This window comes from Loxodonta africana, chromosome 3 (assembly GCF_030014295.1).
Source record: "Loxodonta africana isolate mLoxAfr1 chromosome 3, mLoxAfr1.hap2, whole genome shotgun sequence".
Classification (NCBI taxonomy): domain Eukaryota; kingdom Metazoa; phylum Chordata; class Mammalia; order Proboscidea; family Elephantidae; genus Loxodonta; species Loxodonta africana.
The window spans coordinates 79,288,640-79,299,657 of NC_087344.1; the positions used below are offsets into that span (position 1 = coordinate 79,288,640).

General features: G+C 38.5%; 1 protein-coding gene across 2 annotated transcripts in view; it reads left to right on the forward strand.

Annotated features, from left to right (window-relative positions):
• YBX1 (Y-box binding protein 1) overlaps nt 1-8,398 on the forward strand; it is a 30,382-nt gene extending 21,984 nt beyond the window's left edge. The window contains exons 4-8 of one of the 2 annotated variants that reach the window (XM_010595278.3): nt 2,418-2,507; nt 2,804-3,106; nt 3,538-3,620; nt 6,795-7,057; nt 8,032-8,398. In XM_010595278.3, coding sequence (XP_010593580.1) covers nt 2,418-2,507; nt 2,804-3,106; nt 3,538-3,620; nt 6,795-7,026 — 708 coding nt within the window. In that variant the 3' untranslated portion in view covers nt 7,027-7,057; nt 8,032-8,398. The remainder of the gene's footprint in view (nt 1-2,417; nt 2,508-2,803; nt 3,107-3,537; nt 3,621-6,794; nt 7,058-8,031) is intronic. The other variant, XM_064281821.1, reaches the window with a different exon arrangement.
• Nucleotides 8,399-11,018: the final 2,620 nt, after the last annotated feature.

Sequence of the window (11,018 nt, forward strand, 5' to 3'; positions counted from 1 at the left end):
ACTAATCTGTAGGGCACGGTTTCACCTTTGATGTGAAAAAACGACAGAGGTAAGGGTGGGGTGTGAAGTGGTGCACTACAGATTAGTAAGTAAACACAAGTCCCATGAATACCTTGCTTACTGGGTAATCTGCCCATGGTGATAACTCATTAAATAAATTTTAGATTGCCTTCCATTATTTTGGAAGAAAAAACTATATAGGATCAGTGCTACATGCTGAACTTTATCCTCAACTACCATTTGAGGAAAACATTTTGAAAAGTGTTGAAGCATTAAGGAACTAAGATTATTGTTTAAAAGTAAGCCATTGCTAAAATGACTTAATGTAAAACTTAAGTACGTCGTAGGCTCCATTGGACTTATGCATCCTTACAGATAGGAAATGGATAGAAAAAACACGTTTTATATGTGTACTGGTATACTATGCAGGTATTTTTTTTCCACTAAGACTACTGAAATATCTACTTGTATTAAAAATTACTCTGTTTAAGTGAGGGAGCGGGCTGACTCATTCGGGGCAGAGTAAATGAGAGTATGTAGTAAGGTGTATATAGGCTTATGTGTGACAGACTGACTTGGTTTATAAACTTTCACTTAAAGCACTATAAAAATTATTTTTAAAAAAAAATTGCTCTGTTTAAAAAAAAACTTTTAATGCATTTTTATACTGTAACCCAGAAATCAAAAGACCTATGGTCACTTCCCACACACACCTCTGTTTAGGCAGGTATGAGTTTGGAAGGCACCATGCTTCTTAGGAAGACTGTCTTAGGTTGGTGCTTTGTTAGCTCTCTGGAGTATGCCAGCATTCAGTAACAGTCAGGAGAAAAGCCAGGCCAATTACTAGTACATCCAAAACCGTATCAGATAATGACAAAGATCAAATGTGTAAGTATGAAAGCATTTAAATTCTAACTGTAAATGCTCAGAGAAAAGGTTATTTTAAAACAACTGTTTATTTTATGAAAGTGGTATTCATTCTTCTTCTGGTAAAGATGACTTCCCTCTTGCATGTTCAAAGGGATGTGCAGGTTTCAGAACAAGACCGCAAAGCTTGTCAATGTTTGCTTCCTTTCAGCAACTATCAAGCGTTTGAGTTTGGGGAAATTGAAAATGTTGGCTAAAATTAAGAGTTTTAGAATTTTAATTATTCGTACTTAACGCTATCCACTATGACTGCAGGTAATTGAGAGTTGGCTATATATGCAAAGATATGGAAACTGCGGGACAGTTTAGATGACAGATGAGACCACTTATTTGAACTTGTGTCACCCAGTTGTACTGATTCACAGGGTGTCACCAATATGTTTTCCTCTTTATTTTGGAAGTGGTTTCGACATTTAGTTGTTTCTCAGGACTGTGTCTGGCTGCGCATGTTTTGGTGGTGTATCAAGGAGGCTATGGTGCTGGACAACTTAGCCTAATTGCCCTCAGATTTGTTGGTTGTCCTGCCTCCTCTAGAATGGAAATGCATGAGTGATCCTGTAAGAGATACCTCTGTGACATAGTAGAATGAGCATGGGATTTGGAGCCCCAAGAACTGGATTTAGTAAAGTCCCCACTCTGCCACTGACTAGCTGAGTGACTTTGGGCAAGTCACCTAACTTTTTAAAACCTGTTTTATTATCTGTTTAAAAAAAAAAAAAGAGTAATACCTCACATCATCTGTTCTAATGAAGACTGAGTAGGTAATGTGTGAAAGAAACTTTGTGAAACCATTACATAAAAATGTGAGGTGTTATTCTTCCCCTTTTACTTTTCCCAAACAGTCTGGAAAAGTAATAACATCTGTAACATGAGATTTATCGTATTCTGGGGAGGTAGTAACCAGCTGCCCCATGCGGTCAGATAATATAAAATGTGGTATAGTTAATCATGTGAATTGCATTTCCATTGAAGCATTATCACAGGCTGGAAGAAATTTCAGTTGACATTTGTAATTGAATTTGATACAGTAACACGGGGACAAAAGTTGGTTTGGTCAACTTTGAAGCATGCAAAACCAAACTTGCCTGTCATCTAAACTGTCCCTGTGTAGGGCTCATGTCTACTTTTAAGTGCAGTCTTTGGGGAGTAGATGGATATCCTCTTTTTGTTCAAAGCCACATATAATGCTTTTGCAAAAAGCATTTTTTTAATGTATATACTGTTGTGTTTGTCTTGAGTATTAAACTACTTGTTTTAGTTTTGAAAATAGTGATAAAATGCTGGGGCCTTGTAAGAGTGAAGTATTTTGGTTGACATTGGGGATAGAATTGGTCCTGCTTTCCTTGACTCACTGACAGTCTGGTCTAATTTTAAGCTGATTTTAAGATAAGTGTATATCCAACCTAAAATAATATTGACTCTGGTACATATTAAATGAAAAACACGTTATTCTCCCCTATTAATCTATTTTTGGAATGTGATATTACTAGACTGCCATAAAGAAGAATAACCCCAGGAAGTACCTTCGCAGTGTAGGAGATGGAGAGACTGTGGAGTTTGATGTTGTTGAAGGAGAAAAGGTGAGGATGCTTTTTGTGTAAAGGTTTGACTTTAGTACAGAAATATTTTGGAGATCTCATCCATTTGGATGGTGGCTCTAATGTGGATGGATGGGTCAGGTGACCACATGAACACAGGTGCATCAAACCTAATGCACTGGCTGCAGTTAGAGGGCAATCTCTTCAGAATTGTGAGGAACAGATACTTAGTCATTTCTGTGTACCCCTGGCCATGTTACACCTTTTTGTGTGTGTGTGAATCTTTGGGGGAGTATTCTGATTTCCTTTGTCACTATTAATATATAATGACTTTGTAGGGTGCGGAGGCAGCAAATGTTACAGGCCCTGGTGGAGTTCCAGTGCAAGGCAGTAAATATGCAGCAGACCGTAACCATTATAGACGTTATCCACGTCGTAGGGGTCCTCCACGAAATTACCAGCAGAATTACCAGAATAGTGAGAGTGGGGAAAAGAATGAGGGATCGGAGAGTGCTCCCGAAGGCCAGGCCCAACAGCGCCGGCCCTACCGCAGACGACGGTTCCCACCTTACTACATGCGGAGACCCTATGGGCGTCGACCACAGTATTCCAACCCTCCTGTGCAGGGAGAAGTGATGGAGGTAAGTTTCACCAAAAAGGATCAACAGCCATATCTTTCGATAGGCGTGTATCTTAGCTATTTTCTGAAGGCTATCCCCTACATTGGGGCTGTGAATGCTGATATTTCCCTAAGAAATTAGGACAGAGTGATTCTTCTCATTATTTGTCTACGCTTTCAATGAGTGATGAGTGTCAACTGTGAAAGCTGGAAGATTACATTAAATAGATTAGAAGCAAATTTCTTTTGATCAAAAGATTAATCATATGGAAAGTACCTCTTCATTTCTAATAAGAACCAAAGAGATTAGTAATTTATAGTATAGTCGTAATTAATAGATGATTTGAACCTTTGTTTTGGGCTCTCTGTGTTCTTCTGTATTGTCTAGTTGGATTTTTACTCTTAACGTTACTGATACTGATCCAGTAGGCTTGATTTCTGTTGTCTTTTCAGGGTGCTGACAACCAGGGTGCAGGAGAACAAGGTAGACCAGTGAGACAGAATATGTATCGGGGTTATAGACCGCGATTTCGCAGGTATGGTCCACGTTAACCTGCTTGTATTAAAAATTCCTCAAGTGTATGTTACAGCTTAACAGTGGAAATCAGGAGCAGCGTGCATCTCCTGCGGTCTTCTTGAGTCATTTATCTGTTAATACTTCACATTCGCTTTTTTCAGATACTCAAGAGGTGAACTTGAATTTTCTTTGCTGACAACAGTTAAAAACAGCTTATATAGATGAGGTCTAGAAGCCCTGGTCGTGTAGTGGTTAAGTGCTACAGCTGCTAAGCAAAAGTTCGGCAGTTCTACTCTGCCCTGTAGGGTTGCTATGAGTCAGAATCGACTCAACGGCAGTGGGTACCTTATTACAGCTTTGTTTTGTTTTAAATGAGGTTACGGAATGTCAAATTTTCTGTTCTTGAACAGGTTAGAAAAATTCGTTTAAACTGCATGTTTTATCTTTTGGACCTGCTTCATTGGGAGGGAGAAGGTAAAGGTAACAATGATTTCAACATTAGGAGTATCTGTGGACTGCACCATAGCATAAGTAAAGAATCAACAAAGTAAATTTTGTTTTCTGAGGTGCCATAATTTTCCATTAATCGTTGCTCAACCTTTTAAACTTTTTTTTGTCACCCAGAGTTGCACAGTGAAATCGGTCCATTAAGAAATTTGCATTTTTGTACCCACTGAAGTATTTAGAGATAAGGGGGCATTATTTCGCAACTTAATCCAAAATGTTTCAGGAAAAATACTAATCGAATGATACTGGTAAAATGTTCACATTTGAGGAGTCTGGGTAGAGGGCATATAGGAATTCTCTGTTGTGTTTAGCAACTTTTCAAAATAAAAAGTATTTCAAAATTAAAAAGTCAGTGTTTCAAAAAAAATTAAAATTTCGGGAAAAGAAACCCGTCACAGACTGGCATAGAAACAACCAATCTCTGCCTACTGGGGCATGAGAGAATCCTTTTTAACATAATATGTTTAAATATTATTAAGGTGTAAAGCAGTTGGAGGAATGTGCCATGTTTAATATACATGCCTCAGTGCATCTCAAGGCAGTGTTCCCAGTTCCACAATGGCAGAATAGAATGGTGTAGCAGCTGTTTTTTTTTTTAAGGATCTCATACGAAAGCATTGAGTCTCCAGATCTGATTCCTAAAGCTGACATATAGGAGTCAAGATTCAAGTGGATACGGTAATAACTCTTCTTAACTGATGATCGCTTACATAGTAACGTTAACTGTAGATGCCCAAGTATATCTTGAGCTGAGTTTTAATTCATGAAAATGAACTGGGGTCCCAGCAGGTTCACCAATGACCGCTGGAAATTTCCACAAAAAATTAGGAAAGTAGCAGAGTCTGAGCACTTACAGTGTCTGTGGCCTTGAAAGTGGAGCACACGAACGTATTGTAAGCAACTGTAAGGCCTGCAAAGCCTAGAATATTTATCCTGACCCTTTACAGAAAAAGTATTAACACCACATTTAGGATGGATGATTTAACGTGGGTGGTGTATTTAAATGTACTCAGGCCATCCCTTTGCTTGCATTGAACTCTTTTGCAACTACATAATTGAGAATTAGTTGATAACTTTTGAGAGTCTGCTATATTAAACACTGTTCCATGTGTTGGTTATGGCAGTGAACAAAACATTCATCCTTCTTGGAGCATACCTAGACAAAGAGGCAAAAAAACAAGAAAAATAAAGCTTATCGTCTTTCAAGCTTTTTTAGCAGTTTGGCTTTTACTCAGAGATGAATTGCCGTTGGAGGAATTTTTTGTAGAACGATAAACAGAGTTGTTAAATAAGCAGTTGAATATATGAGTCAAGTGCAAGGGAAAGATCTGGACTAGGGATAAAAAGAAAAAATCAGCATATGAGCCTGTGGGGTAGTGTTTAAAATACCATGAGGTTGGATGAAATCGGCAAAGGAGTGAATACAATGAAGGTATGAGCCGCAGCACATCTCTACATTTAAATGTCAGATGAGAGGTCCCAGCAACTGAGGCCAGAGAGATTTAAAGGAAGAGAACGAAAATTTTGTCTGTTGTTGCTAATAGGTCAAATGATTTTTAAAATACGATGTGACCATTGGATTTAGCGATGAAGCATCAGTAGAGATTGATGAGTAGGGTCATGGGGTGGTGGGGGTGAAATCTTGATTGGCATGGATTCAAGAGCAAATTGAGAGACATTGCTGAGACAGAACGAAGTAGAACTTTCGCTGAAAAGGAGACAGAGTGGCAGCAGTAGAAGGGGGCAATTGATTGCAGGAAAGTGGCTGGTAGAACTATTTTCTTGAGATAATAGAGTATGGTTTTGGCCATAAGTAGAAGGGATTGGCGTTTGCAAAGAACATGGATGCTTCTGGTTGATGGACATTGGGTTGTTTCCAGTTTTGGGGTATTATGAATATAAATTATAATTTGTGTGCAAGTTTTTGTGTGGGCATACATTTTCAGTTCTCTTGGATATATATACTAGGAGAGGAATCATTGGGTCATTTGGTAATTCTACATTTAACCATTTGAGAAATTGACAAAACTGTTTCCCAAAGAATCTACACCATTTTACATTCCCACCAGCAACATATAAGGGTTTTAGTTTCTCCACATCTTTTTGTTATTGTCTGTCTTTAATTACAGCCATCCTAGTAGATGGGAAATAGTATCTCATTGTGATTTTGATTTACATTTTCTTAATGACTAATGATTGCTTTTATTTTGTATGAAGGGGACAACTTTGTTTCTTTAGTTCTGATTGCTTGCGTTTTTTAGCAAGTGTTCGTCCCTTTCAATCTGTGAAAGTTAGTAGTACTTGGGTCTCAATTCTGGTTACTAGGAAGCCCATTTAAAAGTAAAATCTTAACGTGTTGATGACTTTGTGCCACTATTGGTTATTTCACAATTAACTTTATAATAGATATACAACGCACAAAAAGTTTTCTGATCCTTTAAAACCAGTGTTTAAATACCTGTCTTCCAATTTAACTTCCATCTCCTTGTACAAAGCCATCACACTCAGTTTGTGAAATACAGGAACCAAGTTTGCTTCTGTTGTTGGTGCTGAATTGCCTACAGAACACTTGATAGATAGAATGGTGACCAGATTTGAGATGAGTTGAGTGAACCAAATATTAACACTGGGGGGAATAGCTAAAGAAAGGTTTTATCATTGCAATTTTGCACAATGTCGATTCCAGGGGCCCCCCTCGCCAAAGACAGCCTAGAGAGGACGGCAATGAAGAGGATAAGGAAAATCAAGATGAGACCCAAGGTCAGCAGCCACCTCAACGTCGGTACCGCCGCAACTTCAATTACCGACGCAGACGCCCAGAAAACCCTAAACCACAAGATGGCAAAGAGACAAAAGCAGCCGATCCACCAGCTGAGAATTCGTCCGCTCCCGAGGCTGAGCAGGGCGGGGCTGAGTAAATGCCGGCTTACCATCTCTACCATCATCCGGGTAGGTAAAACCTACGTGGCCGTCTGGCTTTTGAGCATGGCATTCATAAGCTGAGTCCACCTCGTTTTGTTAATACAAAAGATAAAACCTGTTCATCAGGTCAGGAACCTGTTTTAAAATTACCTAGATAACCCATTTTTGGAATGTTGAGTATCAGAGCCATACCTGGCTTTTTCCAGCCACCTCAGTTCTAACATCAGGAGGCTTGTTTTCACACTGTGTATCCAGAATATTGAAGCCTTTTGCAAACTTTTCTGAATGAATTATGTGATGTCACCAGTAAACTAAGGGAAATCTCACAAACCTTTTTTCTAAGAAGTGTATATGTCGTTTTTGTTATTTATACTCCACTTTCGAAAAGAAGTGAGGTAACTACTAGAATTGATAACCCAGATGGCGGTGGCTAATACCATCTACTTGAGGCAAGTGGCAGCCTTTACATCATATCTTATAATAGTTTGCGGTTTTTAATTATTTTGCTTTTGGGACAGACAGGAGCTTGTATGTTGTTCCTAAAATACAGGACTTAACTTCTAAGAAAATGTTGCTTGTGCCATATTTAAAATAACTAAGATAAATCATTCTAGTGGGTCAGATAAAGATATATTTAGGCTCTTTTTAGTATAGCGCATTGGCTCACTTGTTGTTACCCTTAAACTCTAAAATTAAGGTGTATTTTGCATTTTGCTTTTTACTTAATACTGGAGGGGCATTAATTATCTGGCTCTGCAATTCTTTTCAACCAGTGGTACTTTTTTCTTTTCCCTATGCTATGTTCATGCATAAGGCCATCCAGAACCCACAGGTAACACAGTGATACCTGCCCCTGTTGTAAATCACTGTCTTGAGTTAAACCAAATGAAATTTGCTTATGCCTTTCTATACTTAGCTAATGCGATGTGGAGCAATTCCGTATACTAAATGAAAATTGCAGTTAATTGTGCGAGATAATCTTTATTTTTCTTTTGTTACAGTTTAGTCATCCAACAAGAAGAATATGAAATTCCAGCAATAAAAAATGAACAAAAGATTGGAGCTGAAGACCTTAAGTGCTTGCTTTTTGCCCGTTGACCAGATTACTAGAACTATCTGCATTATCTATGCAGCATGGGGTTTTTATTATTTTTACCTAAAGACGTCTCTTTTTGGTAATGACAAACGTGTTTTTTAAAAAGCCTGGTTTTTCTCAATACACCTTTAAGGGTTTTTAAATTGTTTCATATCTGGTCAAGTTGAGATTTTTAAGAACCTCATTTTTAATTTGTAATAAAAGTTTACAACTTGATTTTTTCAAAAAAGTCAACAAACTGCAAGCACCTGTTAATAAAGGTCTTAAATAATTGTCTTTGTGTATATTTCTGGCTTGTTTTATTTTAGATTGTGTATGTCTTTAGCTGGTTATAGGTGCTGCCACCACCTCTCTCCCCCTTCCTCCCCCCAGCTTAAACAGCCTGCAAATAGATGAGACTCGCTGGTAATTTCTCAGGGAAATCTAATCTTTCATTGAGTGACGAACCTGGGCCTCATACTAAAAACCAGAACATTTTTACTCTGAATCTGGCCATTGTTTATTTAAAGAAAACTTTTGAGCTGTGAAAACTCTAGGTGGTTTTGTAAATATGTGCTTACCTGGTTTTGTTTTCACACTTTTTTCTTACCCTGTACATGGGAGTGTAATTCAGTGTCTTTGGAGGAAACATAACCTTGGGCAGATAAAAAATATTACTTTTAAAAAGAGAACTGGAAGATAATTGAGTTTTCTAGCCCATACCTCTTCGTGTTTCCCATTTAAGCCTATGGTAGGGTAATTATGTTTTCCAAACGGAAGATGGTTCAAGGAGTTTTTAACTGTTTCCTTAAGAGCAGTAACAGCCTTGGGAGCTAGTTAGCTTTGAAGTACAGGTAATCCCCAACTTAGGACACATTGAAGTTACGGGAGACTGCACTTATGGCCACCTCCGTTTCGGTTTCTGTTGTTTACACCTGACGGTTAGTGTGTACTGCATCCTGTGTTGCAGCACATGATTAGCTGTTACCATTCTCAGATGTTCAGTGTTAAGATTTGTAGGCAATAATAATGAAAACCAGTAAAAATGAGGTATTTGACTTATGTCAGAACCAACTTACACAGAGTTGTCAGAATGAAACCCCATGATAAATCAGGGACTACCTGTACTCGAATTCTTAGTAGTTTTGGTATTTGAAATGAGACTGGAAATCTGGAATATATAATCACAATAACTCACTTCTAGAAGTACAAATAGGCAGAATTTTATCAGGTGCTTCAAATCAATTTATAACCAACTGGGTTTTGAAGACATTAGGCAAATAAATTGGCCTGCAGTTAAACATTGTAGTTGACCCTGGTCACCTGTGTAAAATGAAGTGTGGTGGTTTTGTTTCTTGCATACCTGTGACAAATCAGACAAATACTGGTATAAAAATTGCTTAGTGTCACCGCTTGAGTCTAAGTCGTGACAAATTGATCTACACTGTTGGTATATCTGCTTTTCACTTCTACACCTGTTAGCTAGTGTGGTGGAAAAGAGAACTTTAAGTTTTAATGTACTATTCTGTGACTGGGAGAGTGGATCCCAGTCCCCACCTGGTACTAGAGACTGACTCCAGAGATTAGGCAGAGAGCAGTTTAACGTGTTTTGCCAGTTTTTATCTAATCAGTGTCTGGCATTGCGGTGTGGCGGTAAGCCAATTTTCAACTCACAGCAACCACGTGTGACAGAGTAGAACTGCCCCATAGGATTTTCTTGGCTATAATCTTTACAGAAGCAGACCTCTAGGTCTTTATCTTGAGGAGCCGTTGCGTGAGTTCGAATTGCCAACCTTTCAGTTAGCAGCCAGGTGCTTAACTGTTGCATCGCCAGGGTTCCGTTCCAGAAGTGTAGGGTATGCCAAATTAATGTACTCAGAAAGAAAATGAGTCTAGGTCAGTTTCTCATCCCTCTGAAACATAATGCCCACGAAATTTTTTATTACATTTACTGTGTCTTTTACTGTAAAATGTAGCAATAATAAAGGACAATAAAAACTTAGTGAATGCTTACTATGTTGAGGCATTATGCCAAGTGCATTCTTCTGTTTATAAGTCTATTGGGAAGATTCCATTGTATAGATGAAAATGAAGATATGAATTGTAACCAACCCAGGTTATGTAGCACAGAGGCATGAGTTTTTAAACCTCTGATAAATTATACTCTGCCACCATACCTGTTTGAATTCAGGAATCATAGTAGGAAACGTCACTAGCTACATCATACATCTTTATTATTATACTGTATTTGTTGATGACGCTAAAATTACCTCATGGTTGATTCTGCAAGTGAAACTATTTAATGCCATGTTGCTCTGCTGGAAATGGTTGTCTTTGAACCAGCAGTGTGAGGTTTTTGTTTTCACTATAACTTCACCATATGTGAAATGGTAGCTTTATTTTGCATTCCCTTGTATGTTGGTGAAAGAATTTACCTGGGTGTTCAGTTTTGTGTCTCTTTTGTTAGGAGTGGTGAGTGGGAGGACATGCATGCTCTAGCGTAATCTAACTGGGTTGCTGCACTTAGTTCTTGTTGCCATGGGCAAGTTATGCTAGCCTCCTGCCAGTTAAAGATGCCTGGCTTGAAGAGTTGTAGGATGCCTGCCACAGAGCTTGGGGTGCTCCATAAACATTGGGCCGGTTCTTTGTGAGGTAGAGGTGGTAACATAAAGGGAAAGCTGCTAAAGAACGTGGAGGTTGGTGAACCTGTGATTTTGTTAGTCTTAACTCTTATAACCGGAATCCTTCCTGGCTATTTTTAACCTCTTTGTTGGGTGTTCTTTGGCCTCCTTTATGGAATACGTGGGTCAAGTGTTGAAAGTGACTACTGTCCCAAAACCCACTCTAGATTATCCTGGCTACCTTTCAGAGCGCCCATGTGAAGTACAGTGGAGATGTAAAGTAAGCTAGAAT